The sequence below is a fragment of the Nicotiana tomentosiformis genome, chromosome 2 (genome assembly GCF_000390325.3).
Source record: "Nicotiana tomentosiformis chromosome 2, ASM39032v3, whole genome shotgun sequence".
NCBI classification, from domain to species: Eukaryota; Viridiplantae; Streptophyta; class Magnoliopsida; order Solanales; family Solanaceae; genus Nicotiana; species Nicotiana tomentosiformis.
In genome coordinates, this window is record NC_090813.1 from 60,930,361 (window position 1) to 60,954,361 (window position 24,001).

General features: G+C 39.2%; 2 protein-coding genes across 2 annotated transcripts; one reads left to right on the forward strand and one right to left on the reverse strand.

Moving 5' to 3' along the window:
* Positions 1-4,400: 4,400 nt before the first annotated feature.
* LOC138904904 (uncharacterized mitochondrial protein AtMg00810-like) lies at positions 4,401-4,742 on the reverse strand. The gene has a single exon (XM_070193400.1). It carries the CDS (start codon positions 4,740-4,742, stop codon positions 4,401-4,403), a length of 342 nt encoding a protein of 113 aa, XP_070049501.1.
* A 6,764-nt stretch (positions 4,743-11,506) lies between these two features.
* LOC138904905 (uncharacterized) lies at positions 11,507-12,772 on the forward strand. Its single transcript, XM_070193401.1, has 2 exons — positions 11,507-12,131; positions 12,234-12,772. The coding sequence occupies exons 1-2, from the start codon at positions 11,507-11,509 to the stop codon at positions 12,770-12,772; spliced, it is 1,164 nt and encodes a 387-aa protein (XP_070049502.1).
* The last annotated feature ends 11,229 nt before the right edge of the window (positions 12,773-24,001 follow it).

The following is a 24,001-nucleotide window of genomic DNA, read 5'->3' on the forward strand; positions in this document are numbered from 1 at the left end:
TTATCTCAGCATGATTTGAAGAAGTAGCAACAATAGATTGCTTTGTGGAGCGCCATGATATGACAGTACCTCCACATGTAAACACGTACCCGGTTTGAGATCGAGCTTTATGTGGATCAGATAAATAACCTGCAACTACATAACCAATAAGATCTGTACTACCTTTGTTAGAATAAAGTAAACCCATATCAAGTGTTCCCTTTAAATATCGCAATATATGCTTAATTTCGTTCCAATGTCTCTGTCACGACCCCAAATTTTCTCTGTAGGATGTCGTGATGGCACCTAGTCTCTAAGACTAGGTAAGCCTATCAATGCAGAATAACTGAATATAAACTGAAATTAAATTCTTAACAGTCGAATAAATAAGAATTGCAAATTTAACAATTACAACTCCCAAAACCCGGTAGGAATGAGTCACAAGCTTCTAAGAATTTATCCTCAGTGTTTTTATACATCAAAGTCTAAAGAAAATAAGGAAAACGACATAATAAGAATAGATAGGGACTCCGGGGTCTGCGGACGCTAGCAGATGTACCTTGAAGTCTCAGTGTACAGTCTAATTCACTGATGCCTGATCTGATAGGAAGTACCTGGATCTGCACAAAAAGCTGTGCAGAAGTGTAGTATGAGTATACCATAACGGTACCCAGTAAGTGACAATTCTAGCCTCGGTAGAGTAGTGACGAGGTTAGGTCAGGCCCTACTGGAATATTAAAAGAGATGGTGAAAAGTTTAACAATAAAATAATAACAAAAATGAAAATGGGAATGAATCAAGTAAGTGGTATGTCACAATTTAACTTCACAGAATAAGGACAAATAATACATCGCAGAAAGAAGACAGAAATTTATAACTTTAAAGAAATCACCAAAATAACTAAAGTCAAATGCAGCCATAAAGAAATATCAACAAGGGCACTCCTGAGATACCGCATCGTAATCCCAAATCATAAATAAATTCACAATATCTCATTTCTTTATATCACTACGGGAGCCTACACATTTAATTTTAAAGAAAATATTTTTCCCAAAATAGCATCCCGCGTTTTAGCCACCATTATCACACCGCATGACTTCTAGTAGTTCCTCTACTAGCCACGCTTATCAAGCCACCCTTATCTCACCACATGCGTTTCAACACCCAGACCTTATACCACCGCATGCGTATCAATATCACAATATATCACAATCTGCACCTCAAGTGCTCAAATATTTCGATTTGCCAAAATAAATCAATAACAACAATATTTTCCACAATAAAGAGCTCACGGCTCATGCCAAAATAAATCAACAATAATATTTTCCTTAATAAGGAGCTCACGGCTCAATCACAATGAGTACGAAAATTTCACAAATATTCAGCAGAAAATAATATTTTACAAATTAAATACCTTGTCTAAATATCAAATTTTAAAATGTAAAATACTTCATTTTTAATAATATTTAAATTAAGAAATTCATCCTTCAAATAATGCACATAACAAAAGAAACAGAGTTTCAACTAAACAGGTAAAACACTTAGCAGGAACATGTCAGACAAATTTAAAATACGAAAATATATTAATGATGATGAATATAAGAGAATAAAATAATTTAATTAATATGCAACAATGCTCTACACAATTTAAAGACATAATCTTTCACATTTAGCCCGTGTACACACTCGTCACCTCGTGTACACGACTTTCAATACATTACAATTATCACATCAATACCAATCCTAGGAGAAATTTACCCCACACAAGGTTAGACAAGTCACTTACCTCAAACAACGCTCAATTAGTCAAGTAGTATGTCTTTTCCTCGATTTTTCGACTTCGATCGGCTCGAATCTAATCATAATTAATTTGATTCAATCAATACAAATTATAGGAATGAATTCCATTTGAAAATACAATTTTTCTAACAAAATCTTAAATCTAACTCAAAAATTGCTAGTAAGGCCCACATCTTGGAACCCGACAAAAGTTATAAAATACGGACGCTCATTCAACTACGAGTCCAACCATACTATTTTTACTAAAATCCGACATCAACTTAACCCTCAAATCTTCAAATTAAACCAAGAGGGTTTTCTAAATCTTCCAACTTAATTCACCAATTAAATGTTAAAAACAATCACGGATTCGGGTAATTTGACCAATATTGAGTTAAGAACACTTACCCCGTTGTTTTCTTTAAAAATCTCCCAAAAATCGCCTTTCCCTGAGCTCTAAATCGGTAAAAATGGAAAATCCATTTTCAGAACCTAAACATTCTGCCCAGTGATTTCTTCTATGCGATCGCAGACCAACTCACGCGATCGCGAAGCACAAATTTTCATTGCCCAAAAATAACTCTACGCGATCGCGAAGCTCAGTCTCCGCAAGCCTACGCGATCGCGAAGTATTAAGCGCGTGACCCAGCTCCTCCCTCAGTTCCTCTTCGCGAACACGGCCTAGCCCACGTGTTCGCGATGCACAGTGTTCTCAAGCTACGCGATCAACAATAATATTTTCCAAAATAAGGAGCTCAAGGCTCAACCACAATGAGTATGAAAATATCACAAAATATTCAACAAAAAATAATATTTTACATATTTAACACCTTGTCTAAATATCAAAATTTTAAATGTAAAATACTTCATTTTTAATAATATTTAAATTAAGAAATTCATCCTTCAAATAATGCACATAACAATGCTCTACACAATTTAAAGACATAATATTCCACATTTAGCGCGTGTACACACTCGTCACCTCGTGTACACGACTTTCAATACATTATAATTATCACATCAATACCAATCCTAGGGGGAATTTTCCCCACACAAGGTTAGACAAGTCACTTAATCAAACCGCGACCAATTAGTCAAGTTTTATGTTTTTTCCTCGATTTTTCAACTTCAATCGACTCGAATCTAATCATAATTAATTTGATTCAATTAATACAAATTATAGAAATGAATTCCATATGAAAATACAAATTTTCTAAAATAAACCGAAATTTAATCTAAAAATTGCCCCGTGGGGCCCATATCTCGGAACCTGACAAGAGTTACAAAATACGAACGCATATTCAACCACAAGTCCAACCATACTATTTTTACTAAAATCCGGCATCAACTCGACCCTCAAATCTTCAAATTAAACCAAGAGGGTTTTCTAAATCTTCCAACTTAATTCAGCAATTAAATGTTTTAAAAAAACCATGGATTCGGGTAATTTGACCAATATTGAGTTAAGAACACTTACCCCGTTATTTTTCTTAAAAATCTCCCGAAAATTGCCTTTTCCCGAGCTCCAAATCTGTAAAAAATAGAAAATAGGACGAAGTCCCATTTTCAGAACTTAAACATTATGCCTAGTGATTTCTTCTATGCGATCGCAGACCAACTCACGCGATCGCGAAGCACAAATTTTCATTGCCCAAACATAACTCTACGCGATCGCGAAAAATTCCACGTGATCGCGAAGCACAGTCTCCGCAAGCCTACGCGATCGTGAACCTTCTCACACGATCGCGAAGCATTAAGCACGTGACCCAGCTCCTCCCTCAGTTCCTCTTCGCGAACGCGGCCTAGCCCACGCGCTCACGATGCACAGTGTTCTCAAGCTACGCGATCGCGGTTCCCTACACGTGATCACATAGAGTAAAATATCTACTGCCCACTTAAGCCTACGCGATCGCGAACCTTCTCACGTGATCGCATAGAAGAAAACCAGACCTGAGCACCAGAAAATTGCAACAAAATACCAAGTTCAAAAATTGATCCGTTAACCATCCGAAACTCACCCAACGCCCTTGGGACCTCAACCAAATACACCGACAAGTCCTAAAACATCATACGAACTTAGTTAAAACCTCAAATCAAACACAACAACGCTAAAACCACGAATCATACCCCAATTCAAGCTTAAGGAACTTAAAATTTTCTAATTTCTACATTCGATACCGAAACCAATCAAATTAGGTCCGATTAACCTCAAATTTTGCACACAAGTCATAAATGATATAACGGGGCTATAAAAATTTTTAGAACTGGATTTTGACCCCGATATCAAAAGGTCAACTCCCCGGTCAAACTTCCAAACTTAAATTTCTATTTTAGCCATTTCAAGCCTAATTAAACTATGGACTTCCAAATAAAAATCCGGACACGATCCTAAGTCCAAAATTATCATACAGACCTGTTGAAATTATCAAAATTCTATTCTGGGGTTGTTTACACATAGGTCGATATCCAGTTAACCTTTTCAACTTAAGTTTTAAACTTTGGAACTAAGTGTTCCAATTCAATCTAAAAATCTCATTGGACCCGACCAATTACCCCGACAAGTCACATAATAGTTATAAAGTACAGAATGAGCAGTAAATGGGGAAACGGGGCTACAACTTTTAAAATGACTGGCCGGATCGTTATAGTCTCCATGTAGGAGAAGAGATATATCTTGCTAGTATATTAACAGAAAATGCTATGCCATGCCTTGTAGCATTAGCAAGATACATAAGTGCACCAATTTCATTAAGATAAGGTATTTCGGGATCAAGGAGTTTCTCATCCTCTTCTGGAGGTTGGAACAAATCCTTATTCACTTCAAGTGACTGAACAACCATTGGTATACTCAATGGGTGCGCTTTGTCCATGTAAAAGCGTTTTAAGACCCTTTCTGTATACACAGATTGATGGATAAAGATCCCGTCAGTACAATGTTCAATCTGCAGACCAAGATAAAGTTTTGTCTTTCCAAGATCTTTCATCTTAAATTCTTTCTTAAGATATTCAATTGCCTTTTAGAGCTCTTCTGGAGTTCCAACAAGATTTATGTCATCAACATAAACAACAAGTATAACAAATTTTGATGCTATTTTCTTTATAAAAATATATGGACAAATAACATCATTTATGTAACCCTCTTTCAGCAAATATTCACTAAGGCGATTATACCACATATGCCCAAATTGCTTTAAACCGTACAAAGATCTTTGTAATCTGATTGAATATATTTTCAGACATTTTGAATTTGCTTCAAGCATTTTAAATCCTTCGGAGATTTTAATATAAATTTTATTATCAAGTGAACCGTACAGATAAGCTGTAACTACATCCATTAGATGTATTTCAAGCTTTTCATGTAGTGCTAAACTAATGAGATATCGAAATATTATGACATCCATAATGGGTGAATATATTTTATCAAAATTGACTCCAGGTCGTTGTGAGAATCCTTGTGCGACAAGGTGAGCTTTGTATCTTTCAATTTCATTTTTATCATTCCTTTTTCGCACAAAAACCCATTTATGACCAACTGGTTTTATACCGGCGGGTGTTTGGACTATTGGTCCAAAAGACCTCTCTTTTAGAAAGTGCGTTCAATTCTGATTGAATTGCCTCTTGCCATTTTGGCCAATCAGATCTTTGTCGTCATTCTTCGACATATCAGCGTTCAAGATCCTCTCTATCTTGCATAATGTTAATTGCAACATTATATGCAAAAATATTATCCACCACTATTTCAGATCGATTTAAATTAATCCCTTCACCAGTAGAACTTATTAAAAGCTTTTCACTCACTTGAGTCTCGGGTTCATTGATTTCTTCAGGAATCTCAGAACTAATCAGATATTGGGTCTCTTCTGGAGATCCCTTCATAGTATCGTTATCATTTGTCGATTTTCTTTTTCGAGGATTTCGATTCTTAGAACCCAAAGGCCTACTACGCTTCAAGCATACTTTAGGTTCACTAGCTTTCATGCTAATAGATGGTCCTGCTGGGACATCAATTCGGATAGGCACATTCTCTGCAGGGATATGTGACTTAGTTATCTTTTTCAAATCAGTAAATACATCTGGCATTTGATTTGCTATATTTTGTAAATGGATGATCTTCTCGACCTCCTATGGATCAAAATGAGATAATGATGAAACTTTCAACATAATTTCTCTTTTGATTTCCTTTTTCCCTCCCCTACCACAACAACAACAACAACAACAACAACAATAACAAACCCAGTATGTTTCCAAGAGGTGGGGTCTGGGGAGGGTAGTCTGTATGTAGAACTTACCCCTACCAAATGAGGGTAGTCTGTACGCAGACCTTTTTCTCTCCCCCTAATTGTGGAAAATTTGTTTCATCAAACCGATAATCTGAAAATCGAGAAGTAAATAAATCTCCTGTCAATGGTTCAAGATAGCGAATAATAGAGGGTGATTCAAACCCAATATATATTCCTAACCTTCTCTGTGGGCCCATATTACTACGCTGTGGTGGTGCTCCTGGCATATATACAACACATCCAAAAATTCGTAGATGGGCAATATTTGGTTCATGATCAAAAACTAATTGTGACGGAGAATATTTATTATAATGTGTCGGTCTGAGACGGATAAGTGATGTTGCATGCAAGGTAGCATGGTCCCAAACAGTAATGGACAATTTTGTTTTCATAAGTAGTGATCTTGCTATCAATTGTAGGCGTTTAATAAATGACTCAGCAATGCCATTTTGAGTATGAACATAAGCTACATGATGTTCAACTTTTATCCCAACTGATAGACAATAATCATAAAAAACTTGAGATGAGAATTCTCCATGTATAAGTTCTAAAAAGGCAGGGGATTCAATGCCAACCTTCATTAGTGATGGTCTAGTGATCATTTTGCCTTGATAACAAGCATCACAAGAAAATTCATTATTTGTAAGAATCTGCAGGTTCTTTAATGGGCGCCCACTCGAATTTTCATTAATTCGTCTCATCATTATTGATCCAGGATAGCCCAAACAACCATGCCAAAGCACAAAAATATTTGAATAAGTAAACTTCTGGTTTACGATAGAGTATGCTTCAACTGTACTAATCTTTGAATAGTATAAGCCAGAAGATAAAGTTGGTAACTTTTCTACAATGCACTTTTGGCCAGAAACATTCTTTGTAATACAAAGATATTCCATATTCATTTCATCTATCGTCGCAACATGATATCCATTTCTGCGGATATCTATAAAACTCAACAAGTTTCTTCGGGACTTAGAGGAGAATAATGCATTGTCTATTATAAGTTTTGTTCCCTTAGACAGAAATATAGTGGCTCTTCCGGAGCCTTCAATCAAACTTATATTACCAGATAATGTTGAAACATTTGCCTTTTCCTTATGCAAATAAGAAAAGTATTTCTGATCTTTGAATATGGCATGAATTGTTCCACTATCAATTACACAAATATCTTCATGATTGGTCTTTGATTCAAATATAATTTGAGGATTATCCATATTCTTTAAAATGACATAAACAAAATAAATATGATAGTAAACATCATTGTCAAATCATAACTTTTATTTATGTACAACAATTACATAACCATACTCTCTACTACAATCAACAAAAATTAAAATATTTATATTTCTACATATTCATCACCGATCACATGACTTGTTTCTCCTTCTGGGAGTGCAAAGTAATCAGCTACATCCAAATGCATGAAGTCTAAATTATCTTCAGAAATAAAATTTGCTTCAGCATTTTTCTTTGTCTTCTTTAGGGAGGCTTGATAAAGCTCAACCAGGTGTTTTGGCGTATGACAAGTACATGACCAGTGCCCTTTTCCTCCACATCTATAGCAAGCATTTTCTGCATTTGTTGCTTGCACCGCTTCATGTATTTGTTCCTTCCTTTTCCATTGTTGGTGGTGAGGAGGGTTCTTTGGTGCATTATTATTACCCTGATTAGAGTTTCTTCCCCAACCACGGCCATGACCACGACTGGGGCCACGACCTCTTCCACACTTAGCTTGGTGGAAGTTCGTCTCATTCACTTCAGGGAATGGATAAGAACCAGTAGGTCGGCTTTCATAATTTTTCATTAATAGTCCATTATGTTACTCGGCTATAAGAATATGTGAGATAAGTTCAGAATATTTTTTGAATCCCATCTCTCGATATTGCTGCTGCAGGAGCATATCCGAGGCATGAAAAATGGTGAAAGTTTTCTCCAACATATCATGATCAGTAATATTATCACCACATAATTTCAATTGAAAAATAATTCTGAACATAACAGAATTATACTCACTGATAGATTTAAAATCTTGTAACCTTAAATGAGTCAAATCATAACTTGCCTGTGGAAGAACGACTATCTTCAGGTGGTCATATCTATCTTTTAAATTATCCCACAGTATAACTGGATCTTTGATAGTGAGATATTCCATTTTCAAGCCTTCATCAAGATGATGGCGTAGGAATATCATTGCTTTGGTACGGTCTTGGTTTGATGCTTGATTTTTGTCCTTGATGGTGTCTGCCAGACCCATCACATCAAGATAAATTTCAGCATCAAGCACCCAAGACATATAGCTTTTGCCCGATATATCCAGGGCTACAAATTCAAGTTTAGAAAGATTTGACATTATTTAGAAAAAGAAAGTTCGTACCTATGATACTTTCAAAGTATTTGCTAGAGATGGCAGAGTCTCTTGTTGATAACGTGTTATGAAATAAAGACTGTAAAGTAAAGACAAGTATAGAAAGAAACTGATATATTATTCAAACTTCAAACTTATGTACATAATGAACTGAAATCTGCTCTATTTATAGAAGAAATGAGGTTGTTGTGTAAGCTGCTTCTGCAAGCTGCTTGTATGCTGCTACTGTACCGGATATAGATAATCTTCTACCGGGGGTGATGTTTATCCATAATGGAGTACCGAAAGGATAAGCTCATTGTACCAGATATAGATAATCTTCTACCGGGGGTGATGTTTATCCATAACGGGGTACCGAAAGGATAAGCTCATTGTACCAGATATAGATAACCTTCTATCGGGGGTGATGTTTATCCATAACGGGGTACCGAAAGGATAAGCTCATTGTACCAGATATAGATAATCTTCCGGGGGTGATGTTTATCCATAACGGAGTACCGAAAGGATATGCTCATTATATCAGATATAGATAATCTTCTACCGGGGTGGTGTTTATCCATAACGGAGTACCGAAATAACAAGCTTCTTTAGGAGGCTTATTTCCAATATAGTACTAAATAGATAAACATATTTACGACGGAGTCTCATATAAATAAGCTTATTGAGAAAGCTTATTTATAACGGAGTACTAAATGGACATTCATAATATAATATATTTATAACATAGTCTTAATAACCCACCTCAAAAATAAATGTTACAAAAGTGGGTCTTGATGAATGTTTTTATTGGATTAACATGTTAACATTCCCAACGCAATGAATATTGGGAGAAAGAAAGAATAATTTGATTTTGGATTTTGTAGGTTCGAATATGATGGGTTACGCTGAAAAGCTTATTGGTATTGAAAGTTTGTCTATGGAAGAGTTGGGGTTAGGTGCTGATGGAAAGAAAGAAAACATCAAAAAAGGAAGAAGAAAAGAACATATAAAAAGGAAAGAAGAGAGAATAAAATAATATTCCTCCGTTTCAATTTTGACTTGGCACAAAATTTAAGAAAAAAAGAAAACTTTCAAAATATATCGTCCTAAAAGGTTAAGGGTAAAAACTTTGTGCGACTATAACATTTGTGTGGCCATATTTCTCATTAAGGTAAAAGTAGATAAAATAAAGAGTTTAAAGTTAAATTGTTTCCAAATATAAAAATGTATCATACAGACTAATAAAGAAGTGTGTCATTTAAATTAAAACGGAAGGCAGTAGAAAAAGAAGAAAGAGAAAAAAAAAAACATACCCAGCAAAAGAAAGAGAAAAAGAAAAAAAAAATTATATTTTGGGATTTTCACGCAAGTGTCACATCAGCTCAACACGTGGTATTAAACTTCAAATTAATACATGGGGTTATAAGGAGTCCGGAACCAAATTGTGATCTTTTTTAACACAAACGACCGAAATGCGTGAAAAAATAACTTAGTGACCAAAATACATATAGCGCCCTTTAAAAGGGCGCTATATATATAACGTCTTTTATAAAGGCACTATGGTACAAGACTGCCAGGTATAGCACCTTTATAAACGACGCTATACATATTTTGTGGGCCCACCAATAAAATAACTCTTCTGCGCTTAACTGATATAACAATAATTCAAATGGGTATAGCGCCCTTTTAAAGGGCGTTATACCTCAAAAAATTCGACCCCCCGAATTGGGCATTGCCTTATTTAAAGGCGTTAAGAATTTTGTAAAAATCCATTCAGAAATATTCTCAACTCCTGTTGAATTTTTCTTCTTGTTAAATTCTCAAGCATTTTGTCATAATGTCTCAAGAGCAAAAAGTAAGGGTTTTATTATATTTGAGGGGGGGGGGGGGGGGGAGGAGAGAGGTGAGGTTGTAGTGGCGAATAACTCAGTGAGCTATAGTTTATCTCCACCGTGTCATGTTAAGTTGCCACTTACAATGGAGTACGATAGACTGGTATCGTTGTTGTGTAACAAAATGAGTATGAGCAAACGTTCGGTGAACCTTAAAGTAACTGGAAGATATACGTATTCTGTCACTCCGCAAGGGGTTGCTTGTTACGTTGAGTTTAACATCTAGGATGATGAAACTTTGAGTGCTTTTTTGAGGACTCCGGATGAATACTAGGAATTTCTTTTGATAAAAATGTTGGAAATGTACGTAAAGGTTGAAGACGTTCTCAATAATGAGGTTGCGCAAAGCAGGGATAACCCTCAGTCATCGGGTGGTTATTCTGAAGCAGTTTTTGCGGAACAGGTTCCGGCTGAAAGAGTTTGGCCTGATTTAAACTTATCTCCACGGGTGAATGGGAAGCGAGGAAATAATTTCTCTCATACTTTACATAATCCACAAGACGAGTGGTAAACTTCAATTTTTCTTTGTGTTACGATATTTATTTTTGTTGTATTGAATTTGTATTAACACTCACATATTCCATAGGGGGTACCGGTCAAATATGAATTTAACAAGTTATGAACTCACGCCCAGTTGGAATATGCGTAGTTCTGGTGTGTTGGATCCTGTGGTCCATCCGGGAGTCATCACTAATAGGATAATGTCCATCATAGGATGTCAACACATTATGACTTGTAAGTGAAGTGATATATCTATATGTAAAGTATTTATCAATTTGAGTAGCTCATTATTTTGTTGTTTGTGCAGTAAAAACGAGCAAATTGAACCTCATGTCCTGACTCAATTTCCCGAAGACGACATATTGAATCGGGATCTGGCAGATGCACAGAGTCAGGAAAAGAGCAGTGATTATGACAACAATGTCGATGAGTCCGGAGATGATACACCATTCCCTGATGAGGGTGATGATGAGGAGGAAGAGAATACTGGACATGATTTGACGAGGGAGCATGCTCTACCCCCCGTTAGACCAAGAGTGTACGAGTCCCATATGCCATTTCATTCAAGGGAGATTCCCTACCTTGATCATTTTCCAAGTATGCCGGATGTGGATGCCCTCACAAGGGATACTGATAAAATTCGGGTAACAATATAGGATAAGTCAAGACCAACAGTGTTGGCAAAGGGCATGCTTTTTCCTGATAAAACGCGCCTAAGCAGGGCGGCAAAAATGTACAGCGTAAAAGAGTGTCGTGAGATGACGGTATGGGAGTCAAAGCCGGATGTATACAAGGTTGTTTGTCGTAGATGGTTTACGGGTTGTCATTGGATGCTGCGTCCGAGTAAGAAGAAAACAGGTATGTGGAAAGTGGGTAAATACATTGGCACCCACACTTGTGAAATGGACACATTTAATGGGAATCACTTCAACTTGGATGTTGACTTGATTTATCTTGTCCTGATTCCACACATTGAAGAGTCCACAAGGTACAAGATCAAAGAGTGCATTACATCGGTCCACCAAGAATATGGTTGTACCATTACCAAAAGAAAGGCATTTCTAGGTCGCAAACGTGCGTTTAAAATTGTTTATGATAACTGGGATAAGTCATTTGCAACTCTACCCATGTACATGGTCGCATTGCAACACTTTAAACCTGGGACCGTTGTTGAATGGAAACTTGAGCGGAGTCCGGGAATACCAGAATATATATTCAAATATGTGTTCTGGGCATTTAAGCTAGCAATTGATGATTTTCTGCATTGCCGGCCGGTAATATCCATAGACGACACTCATGTCTATGGAAAGTATGATATTAAGCTATTGATCGTCGTTGCAGTAGATGCTAATGGAAGTATATTTCCTTTAGATTTTGTTATTTGTACCAAAGAAAGCCAAGATACGTGGACACTATTTTTGAACCACTTGAAAGAGCACATTGTCAAATAACGTTTAGGTATTTGTCTAATATCTGATCGGCATTGTGGTATTATAAGTTCTGTAGATAATTTTCCTGCATGGCAAGAACCGTATGCCTACCACCGTTACTGTGTAAGGCACCTGAAGGCCAATTTCCAGAAGGCACATCCCAACAAGGATTTGCATGATTTAATATGGATGGCTACAACAAATCACCAAGAGCATAAATTCCGGAGGCACATGGAATCTATCAGGCAGGAAGACGAGGCAGCCTATCGTTGGTTGATGCGACATAAGCCTGAAAAGTGGACTTTGCATGCGGATGGTGGAAGAAGATGGGAAATTGTGACTACAAATATGTCAGAGTCTTTCAACGGGTTATTGAAGTCTGCACGACGATTGCCTGTCACTGCCATGGTGCGAATGTCATTCAAGGAGATGGCAGGGAGGTTTGTTGAAAGGGCTGCAGCTGCAACGTCATTGATGGAAAGGGGTGTTGAATTTATGCCACAACCAATGAAAAGATTTGAAAAAATACAGGCGAAGAGCACATTGGCATTCATTTTTACAGTATGATCACGACCGAAATATTTTTGAAGTTCGCACCGCTATCCATCAAAATCGGGGGAATATTGTACACACCATAAATGAATCTAGAAGGTTATGCTCTTGTGGGAAATGGTCTATCTATCACATGTCGTGCTCACATGCCATCAAGTGATTTCAACATACATGTTTAGGGCCAACCAACTACGTTGATAAATAATATAGTGTTGCTGCATACTTAAACACCTATAGTGGGCAGTTGCAGCCAGTGGGTGTTGAGCATTATTGCCGCCGGAACCATTTAAAATGGTGTGTAACAAGGAGTTTTTGCGTCAGAGATAGGTACAAAAAAGAATGCATGTACGAAACCAAATGGATGTTGGTGATACCGTTTATGCGCGCAAATGTGGTATATGCTCGCAAACAAGACACGACCGTCGAAAATGTCCTTCAGCTATTTTGGGTGGCGGTAGTAATCCAGCTCCTGGTAGAAGTTCATCTAATGTGCCCAACTATCAAGGATATACGTAGTGTTTTGTTTCCATAATATGGTTGTAATTAGTGTATGTATTTGTTTATGTTGCAAAATGTATCAAATAAAATCATGTTTCCATTGTAGTTAAATCTTATTGATATTTAACCTACACTGTCGGGGAAGGAAGATGTTTGATAATTATGTGAATATGTATGTGTGTGTGTGTGTGTGTGTGTATATATATATATATATATATATATATATATATATATATATATATATATACTAGCGCGGTTAAATACTACGTTATGTGTGTTGTCTTGTCGACCTGAAAAGCTGCCCGCCTGCAAAAGTTGTATTGTACCCGAAAGAATCTTTAACACGCGAAGCATAGCGCGGTTAAATACTATGTTATATGTGTTGTCTTGTCGACCTGAAAAGCTGACCGCCTGCAAAAGTTGTGTTGTACCCGAAAGAATCTTTAACACGTGAAGCATAGCGCGGTTAAATACTACGTTATGTGTGTTTCCTTGCCTATAAATAACTAGCGCATTTTACTTATTATCTGCGCTTAACCAAAACAAATAGCAAAACTTTCCATAAAAGCAGGGTTTTTGTTTTTTGCATTAACAAATGTCTGGACGCAATTATGTACCAATGTGCTATTATGGCAAACGCTGTATGGTGAAGGATTGTTGGTCCGATGGTCATGTTGGGTGCAGATACTGGATGTGTATAAACATGTTTGGAGTCAATGACGTAAATTATTGCAATTTTGAGGTTTGGCTTGATGAACCCATTAAGCAGGAATGCTACAAACGAACTTTGCAGTATATTTGGGATATGTACTGTGAATACCAATGCAGTGAGTCTGAAATGAAACGAGAAATTGCAGCATTGCAGGAGAAACTAAAAGAGGCGAAAGAAGAAAAAAATAGGATGGAAGAGAAATTAAAGTGGTTGGGGCAAAGAATACTAGGCGGTAGTGACTAAACAATGACATGTATGTGTTGAATATAGTATTTTATCTTTATGCTTTCCGTGTCATGTATTTTTATTAGTTGTACTGAATTTAAATTATGTTAAGTTGTTATGTTTGTATTTGTGTTGTAGTATTAAAATAACGAAGAACCGGAAAAATAAAAACATAATGTGCATATAATGTAAACAATAAAAATTATTGCTATTATTTACATAAAATAATATTTACATAAACTACAAAAAAATAATCAATGCGTCCCACAGCCTATGTGCTTCAATGCAACCGCTGGCCTAAGGCGCATACCATCCCGCCCAGCTACAATATCAAGATCATCCTCATCACGTCGCCTCTTTATCGCCGGATGCGCTGCAACATGATCGTCAGTAGTGCTGGCAGTCTCTGTAGAAGGGGTCATCGGTCCAGCAGTAACCTACATAAGAATAAATTAGCTCGGTATATGAAAATATATATTAGTAATGTACGTAAATCACAAAAATTTAAATTGTCTTACCATGGTCTCATCGGACTCCTGAATATAATCATCCGTCGCAGCCAGGTCAGCATCGCACAAAGTGACCTCCGTGACGGGCGAGGATGAAGCCTTAATAAGAAAAACATTAAGATATTTATGGCTAATCAATGAGATAAAAACAAATTTAAATTTAATAGTAATACAAACATACCTGCGCCTGTGAAAGATCCCCAGAACCCTCGATGAGGAGCCATAACTCAACCGGCGCCCACTATCCACATCTCGGGTCGGCCGATCATCAGCAGCGGTCGATGGGCTTGGAAAGTACTGATCCCAATCATCCCGTGTAATGCTCGTACCCGTGATCAACAATGGATCTGACGGGGTCACCTGCGAAGACCCTGGAGTGAGCTGACGCTGAAGGTTGTATGACGACATGCTGCTGTGATGGTAGTCTAGCTCATGGAAGTCACCCGGCTTAACAGGTGCCTCAACGACCCCTTGCTGGGGACCACCTCCTCGCCTGCCCCCACGACCCCGTGGGACAGCCCTGCCTAATAGGATAGCCCTACCTCGTGGGACAGCCTTACCTCGTGGGACCGCCCGACTTCGTGGGACAGCCCTACCTCAATGGTAATGCTCTGGCTCTACATAAGTAGGGTCGTGTCCTAAGCGCTCATCCTCTCGGGCTTGCCGCAGTGTCAGGGCAGCCAACTCTTTAACCTGCCGACCATACTCATGCAAAGTGGTCGCTCCCTCGCCGGCAAGCTGCTGCATCTGCAGTCCCAACTGGTGGAACAAATGTAGGCCAATAGCCTGCACAACATGTAAAATATAAATAACGGAACGCTAGGTTACAGTTATAAGTAAGAATACCAAATAACATACCAGTGCCTCGTGCCTCCCAGTGTGTGGAACGTACCGACCGCCACCGCGATGAATGAGATTCCCGACGAAAAGTCGGGTAACGCTGCGGTACCAGCCCATATAATCATGCTCAGGTCAAGTCACCGGTCCTAAGTATCGATCTGCACCTCTAGCCATGCCACATATGCCTGATCCACCCTGGAATGATCATCCCGCTAGAAATGTGTGGTTTGCCAGGTGGGCGATAGCGGTACAAGCTGCGAACGGCCAAACTTGCAAAGTACCCGCTCGGTGGCATGATGCTCCACAATATCAAGGCACATCAATGGGACGGAAGAGCTCCAAATAAGTCGGCTGACCGAGCAATAATCGGGCAAGCTAGCTATCAGCGTGTCGCTGTATGGCATCCAGATGAACTATTAAGTAATAACAGAAAACGTGAGTAAACGTAACACATGTGAAGCCAGGCCAAGTAAACTTAGGTATACATTTACTTGTGCGTCCTCCAGCAAATCCAACAAATCTGTGCACAAGGGGAGATTATGTCGAGCCTCGTACTCTCATCCATATCCCCGCCGGAGAACCCACCTCCTAGCTAGAGGGAGAAACGGAAGTGGTACACCCAGAGCTAATGGTCGTAGAGGTGGCTGCAACTGCATGAACTGCTCCCAGGCTCAAACCTAACATACAAAGTGGACGTAAAATTTAAGATATATTTTTACTGGTGTGTTATAATGAATAGAGTATTCGAATATGCTTTCATCTGTAGCAACGGCAAAAATCCAGCAACGTCACGCTGGGTGTCCATGGTCGCCCGGCACATCTTCATGTACAAGTAGGCGAGAACAGCAGCACCCAAGCTGTACTGGGTAAATCATCTAGCCGCTCAAGATGATGAAGAAATCTCAAGCTGACTAGGTTCCCCGAAGTATTCGGGAACAAGACCCCTCCAAACATAAGGAGCAGCAACAACCTCGTGTACCGGTGGATATGCAGCTCCGGTGTATCGCCTGTGATGTCACGGTGCAATACCTCCAGATGGTCTTGGATAGTCGTCAGCTGCAGACGACTGGACCCAGCCAGTGCAGTCTCCTCTTGTGGCCGGATACCAGTGAGCTGTTGCAGCATGTCCAGGTACTGCCCACCTGTCAGCTCTCTCATGGCCTGCGATAGAGCAATGGGGTGTCCATCAACGGGCAGCCCATATATAACCTCCATGTCGTGCAGTGTGATGGTGGCCTCGCCAATGGCAAGTGGAATGTGTGTGTCTCCGGTCGCCACCGCTCTATCAGGGCCGTGATCAAAGACCAATCGAGCTGCAGCCGCCCGATCTCCAAAATCCTATAGAAACCCATATCCTGCAGGCGTCTGACTACATGGGGATGGAGAACTTTGCCCTTCAGAAAGTCCCACATGTCGTCCACTCTCCTGACGCGGAGAGTCTGGGCCAGTAACTCTCCCTCCCATATGGGAGGACCTATGATCGCCCTGTAACGACAGTAGCTCATCGCTAGAAGGTCTAGGATGTATAGGCGGAACCTCCATGTCGTCTATTGTAAATTAAATAACATTAATTACATGTTAGTTTTATAATTTTATATGTTTGTTTGTAAATTAAATAATTAATTTCTATAATTATATAATATTTAATTATTAAGTATTCACATATGGGTTTCAGGCTCTTCATTTGAGGCCCAGTAGCACCAAGATATCCAGAATTCTTATATGTGTTAGTTTTATTATTTTACATGTTAGTTTTATAATTTTATATGTTTGTTTGTAAATTAAATAATTAATTTCTATAATTATACAAAATTTAATTATTAAGTATTCACATATGGGTTCCATGCTCGATATTTGAGACCCAGTAGCACCAAGATATATGGAATTCTTGTATGTGTTAGTTTTATTATTTTACATGTTAGTTTTATAATTTTATATATTTGTTTGAAAATTAAATAATTAATTTTTATAATTATACAAGATTTAATTATTAAGTATTCACATATGGGTTGCAAGCTCGATATTTGAGACCCAGTAGTACCAAGATATCCGAAAAATATTGTTGTTTTCTCATGTTATTTTTTACGATCGTTGACTAAAATTGGACAGAGTTTGTGTTTGATCTATCAGTTATTTTGACGTATTTTTGGGTATAAGAGATACTTAAATAATTAATTTCAATAACTACAGGGATACTACACTAAAAGACACTACATTTTACTACGCTAAAAGGGCACTATATTACTAGTTTTTAAGCAAATAAATAATCTAAACCAGATAAAAATAACAAATACATTTAATCACAAAATATTCACGAAAATACATATACAACAGTAAAAAGTAACTTATTAACATTTTTTTGAACAAATAATAATGATTTCTGAAATTTTACACATATTTTTAGCACACTAATATCTTAGTCCGGATAAAAATAACATATCAGTTTAATCGCAAAAAAAATATAAAACAACATAGAACACATTTAAAACAACTAATATGCATTTTTTATACGAGTTTCAACAAAAACTAAATCGGAATACCTCGATTTATGTGTTTTGGAAAGTTGAAGATTTGAATCCGAAACGAGCAACCTACAACAAGAGAAGGCTTAGCTAGGATGTGGGACCAAGAATCTTTACTTTGTGTGGGACGGGTGGGGTCCACTCGAGGTTTTTTGGCTCGTCAATGGGGGGACTGCTGGACTCAATTAAAAATTGGAGGGGAGGGGGGAGGAGTTTGCAATCTGTTTTGAACGTGGGGGAAGGGAAGGGGACGAGTATTTGAATATGTATAGCGCGGTTTATTAAGGCGCTATATATATAGCGCCTTAGTAAACCGCGCTATGCATAGACGTCTAATCAGCTTCATATATAGCGTCCTTTTAAAGGGCGCTATACCTTAACGTCCAAAACAGACGTTAAAGTATAGCGCCCTTTAAAAGGGCGCTATATATAGTTTGGTCACTAAATTTTTTTTACTTATTTCGATCTTTTGAGTTTAAAAATACCACATTTAGGTTCATTCTCGGGTTATAGGACCCCTTAATGCAGGGGGTTATAGGACCCCACAACAAGTGATATTTTGCTATTCCATTATGTCCTGTCCAGTTTATTATCATTTGGCTAGCGACAAATGGATAGTAAATCCAAGCAACACGAGCACATGATTAAAGCACATCACTTACTATAGTAATTTGATATGGTTTTGTGATGTCTTAAAACAAGTGGATCTTTGTGTAATTATTGCTGGTGATTTTAATTTTCCGCTATATTTCCCAACTGAACAAATTGAATGTTCGAAAATTGTGTTGGCCATAGCAAATAGTGGTTGACTTACTTAGTTTTGCAATTTATTTTAAATTTGATGTTGATTTGGCGCAACTTACCGGTGATAGTTGGTTCAGATGCACCCTTTTATGTTCTTTTCTTACTTTTAGCTCTTGTTAATTATTTCTATGCTTTTCTTTGATTCGTTTTAAACTGTACTAATGACAGTGAAAAACTCAACCGCTCTAGAAAGAAAAGTGAACGTCCATACTTTAGTATAAAAACAACAATATCAAAATGAGATGACTCCTTCCTATCTTGAAGTATATAGCTGGTGTCAAGAGGTTAGCAGGGTCGGCTGGGGGTTCAACCCAATAAAGCAAAGACTTTAGGCCCCAGCTTTTGAGGCCCAATTTTTCAATTTATAATGTTGTTTTTATAGTTAATTTTTCTTAACAAAATATTAGTATCGACTCTTGAATGATAAAAAAAGTACAATATAAGATTTTTATTTAAAAATGAAAGTGTTTATCCGAAAAATCGGATAATGTTAAATTTATGTATGGTTCTAAGAATATGTAATATCCTTTGATACAAAGATAACAATACAAGTATTTTGACTATGAGAATGAGAATGATGAACAGAAAAAATGAATAGAACGAAGTAAGACAGGCACAAGGAGATATCTTTGTCTATAAGAAAAGGTTTGTTCTTTTTCAATCTATCCAATGTGCCCAGTGTTTACAAGGATCCCCCTTTTATAATAGAGGGTCATTACATTATTTATAACAAAAATAATAAAATAAAGCATATAGTGGAGAACCCATGATGATTTGTCTCTTCCTCGATTCCCGCAAAGATACTCTCTCTTGGTGCGGTTGTAACGGCTCTTGTGTGTGAGCTCGATACTAGCTCGAACTTGATACTGGCTCGAACCCATCACTGGGTCGGCCCTTCGGTCATGGCTTGAGTTCTACCTTCGGGGTGGGCGCGATGCACTTCGGACCTCGAAGCAATGCCTCGGGCTCGATAAGATTATCGAGTCGACTCCTCGAGCAGCCTTCGGACTCGAGGCTCGTTTATACCGTCATCGGAGCTTATTGCCAAAATCCTACTCCGGTTTCTTGCCACTCGATCTCGATCGAATGTAGAAAAACCGAAATCTATTTTGACCATATACAGATAGTCCCCTCGATTCTCATAAAGAATATGGTGAAAATCGACATGGTCTTCGACGGTTCGATCGGACAACAAGCTGATGTTTTATCAGGGACCGATTATGACGTATGTGATAATTGTCCCATCGATTTAGCCTTTCAGGGAATTTAATGCTTGTCAGATGATGGGCGGCCATTTCTGATTTTGAATCGGCGTGATGCAAGCCTATAAATAACCCTTCCTTCTAACTTTTACCACTTTTACGCCTTCACTCTTCCAAATTCTCTTTATCTTTTCCCTCTATTTCGTTGCCTTAGAGCCATCTACACTAGAGTTTCAGGTGCCGCCAAATATTTTTACTTTCCTTTGCCTTTCTTCCTCTCATATCAATGGCTAAAACTTCGAAAACTGTACTTCAGAAGGAGAAAACTTCTTCTTCACGGCCGTCCGGCGACAAGGCACCGGTGGAGCCGTCCATTCACGACTATGTTCCCGGCCCGTGCACTCTGAAGATCTATTTTAAGGTTGAGAATCCTTCATCTATTCCGGGTTGATACGAGCACGTGTCGATGTACATGTGCTCTATAACGGAGGGTCATCTCGAGGCTGTCAGAAAAGACTACAACTGGGGCCCCGAGGTTGTGTTGCAGATTCCATCCCACGAAGAGAACGCCATCACTCATGTGGAGGGGTTTTTAAGTGTTTACACTTATCCCTTCACGTTGGGACCCGTCGACCTGGTGATCATTGATTTTTGCAAAAGATATCAGATCACCCTTGGTCAAATTCATCCCTCTCTATGGCGTATAGTGATCTTACTTCGCTTATTCTCTATCAAATCCGGGGGGGTGGATCTTTCTCTGAATCATCTCATACGATTGTATCGGCCTGAAATCTTTCGAGGGCTAATCAAACTTCACCGTCGGGCATCGAAGGCTTTGATGTCGAGCATCGACGAAGATAAGGATCGGGGTTGGATGGGTCGTTATATTCGGGTGAGGACCCGTGACCTTATTCCGGAAGAGAAGATGTCGTTCCTCGAGGAATGGAATTTTGACCGTAAGTGTTTCTTGTTTGTTTTTCGTGTCTTTTCCCGATTTTTTCTGATGTCTTTCTCTGATATTCAGCTGCCCCTTGGATGCCACAAGCGGTACCTGACCTCGAGGATTGGGTTCAGAAGTTAGCCTCGACTTCCTCTTATGCCGAACGCGCTTGGCGCGATTTGGCTAAAGGTAGATAGGAGGCCAAGAACCAAGGTAAGTTTTTGCTTCTTGTTTCCTTCGAAGTATTCTTTGTGTTCTATTTGTTATTGATTTCCTTTTATGAAGGTGTAACCAAGGATGCCGCTTTGAGGCCTTCGAGCGGTGAAGAAGAAACCAAGTCCCTGGTCCCGAAACCAGGGAAAGATAAGAAGCGAAGAGCTGCCTCTCGGTCAGAGGACCCCAAGCCCAAAACTCGGAGGGTGAGGAAGAAGGCAATTGCCCTTCCGATTGACTCGTTCCAACGACTGAGAGAAGAAGAAGAAGAAGAAGAAGATAACGCCTCGGCTTTGGTGATCCGATCTGCGAAAGCTATCGAGGTTGCTAGAGCTCCTGAGCCGATGGCGGTTGTACCGGCCGGGGTCGGTCCTGAAATCCCGAGGCTTGATCGGGGCACCCCGAGTGATTTGCTCAGGGCTATGATAGCGGGTCATTCGCCTTCTCTTCCAACCTTTTCCGAGGAGGTGTTAAAGGAAGCTCGAGAATTGAAGATCCCCGATATAGACGGAGGCTCTAGTGTAGGGGACCCTTTTCGGGATTGCTTCACTGGAGTCGATGATCCTTCCGATATTGGTGACACTTCTCTTCTGCTAGAGGAGGCCCAACGTTTCATTACTCGGGTAATGATTTTTCTACACTTGGTTTCTTTGTTCTTTTCCATACTTGACTTGTGTTTTTTCCCTACTGTGCAGGCCATTTGTAGGTTTCGAGTCGATCTTAGTCAGTGTGAGGCCGAGCTTCAGAAGGTCTCGGGTGAGAGAGACGCCCTGCGGCTTCTTTGCAGCCAAAAGGACGAGGCTATAAAGGACCTCCAAGCGGAAGGGGCCGAACTTGATAAGCAGGTGAGCCTCGTTCTGTTAAAGTATGGGTTTGACTCAACTGTGAAAGCTAACCCTTCGTTGTCTCATCTGCAGCAAAAGGTTGAAAAGATCGGGTTACTTCGGGAAGAAGTTGATCAAATCAAAGCTGAATATAATCGGTGGAAGGAGACTATCGACCGCCTGGCTGCGGAGAAGGAAACCATTTTGACCAAATTACTATCGGCTGATGTTCAGCTTTGAAGAGTCAAGAAAAAGGGGTCGGCTCAGGCTAAGAGGATCGAGGAGCTTGAAACACGTCTTGCTGAGGTCAAGGCGGAGGTTGAGTCTTCGAAAGTCATGGCGGATAAGTCCATTGCTGTGTATCGGGCCGATGCCGAGGCTGCTCAGATGGAGGCACAGGAGGCGGCGGATACTGCCGACACTCGACCTCATTGGGTTTCCGAACTTGCTAAATGTAGGTCTCGGATGGAGACCCTCGAGGAGATACACGCTCGAGGTTTCGATCTTACCGATGAGATAAAAAGGGCTAAAGAGCTCGAAGCTGAAGCTGAAGCCTTGGCTTCTGATGATGATGATGATGATGGCAGTAGCAAGAGCGGATCCGAGGACGGGGAAGAGCCCGACAGAGAAACGAATGCCCCTGAGGATGACCAGGAAGCTTAGTTCTTAATTAATTTTTTGTATATCATGTAGACAATTCTGTATATATACAAATTGGTCGACTCATTTTTTGAAGACTTTAATCAAATTTTGACTTCGTAATCTCTATGATCGATTGATTGTTTTTTCAGACTTGAAGTGATGTAGCCCTTAGGCTTGCTAGTTGAGTCAATGATTCGAACTCGAAGAAATATAGCCCGTAAGCATGATGGTCGAGTGAGTGCTCGCTCAAAAATAAAAGCAGCTTATAGGCTTATTAACCGTCAAGTGAATGATTCGAACTCAACGTAATATAGCCCGTAGGCATAATGGTTGAGCGAATGTTTCGAACTAGAAGTAATGTAGCCCGTAGGCGTAATGGTTGAGTGAGTGCTTGCTCGAACTCGAAATCAAAGTATCCCGTAGGCTTATTAGTCGAGTGAATGTTTCGAACTCGAAGTAATGTAGCCTGTAGGCGTAATGGTCGAGTGAGTGCTTGCTCGAACTCAAAATCAAAGTAGCCCGTAGGCTTATTGTCGAGTGAATGTTTCGAACTCGAAGTAATGTAGCTTGTTGGCGTAATGGTCGAGTGAGTGCTTGCTCGAACTCGAAATCAAAGTAGCCCGTAGGCTTATTAGTCGAGTGAATGTTTAGAACTCGACGTAATGTAGCCCGTAAGCGTAATGGTCGAGTGATTGCTTGCTCGAACTCGAAATCAAAGTAGCTCGTAGGCTTATTAGTCGAGTGAATATTTCAAACTTGAAGTAATGTAGCTCGTTGGCGTAATGGTCGAGTGAGTGCTTGCTCGAACTCGAAATTAAAGTAGCCCGTAGGCTTATTAGTCGAGTGAATGTTTAGAACTCGACGTAATGTAGCCCGTAGGCGTAATGGTCGAGTGAGTGCTTGATCGAACTCAAAATCAAAGTAGCCCGTAGGCTTATTAGTCGAGTGAATGTTTCGAACTCGAAGTAATGTAGCCCGTAGACGTAATGGTTGAGTGAGTGCTTGCTCGAACTCGAAATCAAAGTAGCCCGTAGGCTTATTAGTCATCGAATTTGTCTAGATTCTGATTGTGCAATAAATCTCAAAAATAGAAGAATTTTTTTGGACGCTGGTAAAGAGGGAGGACTTTCTTTGCAAGTCATTATCCATGTATTCACGTTTTGTGCCTGGGTTCGGGCTAACCTACATGAGCATGGTTCGTTTCGACCATTTGGCTCTTACATTTTTTCCTATGGGAACCCTGTTGTTGCGAAATAACTTTCTTGCATCTGAACTCGATGTATTTGAGGGCCTTCTGCCCCCCCAGTATTCGA

Excerpts from the sequence above, each read along its gene's own strand:
- LOC138904904 (XM_070193400.1), bottom strand. The coding sequence starts at position 4,742 with ATGAAAGATCTTGGAAAGACAAAACTTTATCTTGGTCTGCAGATTGAA.
- LOC138904905 (XM_070193401.1), top strand. The coding sequence starts at position 11,507 with ATGTACAGCGTAAAAGAGTGTCGTGAGATGACGGTATGGGAGTCAAAG. Across the intron at positions 12,132-12,233 it reads TGCAGTAGATGCTAATGGAA|GTATTTGTCTAATATCTGAT; the intron begins GTATATTTCCTT and ends AATAACGTTTAG.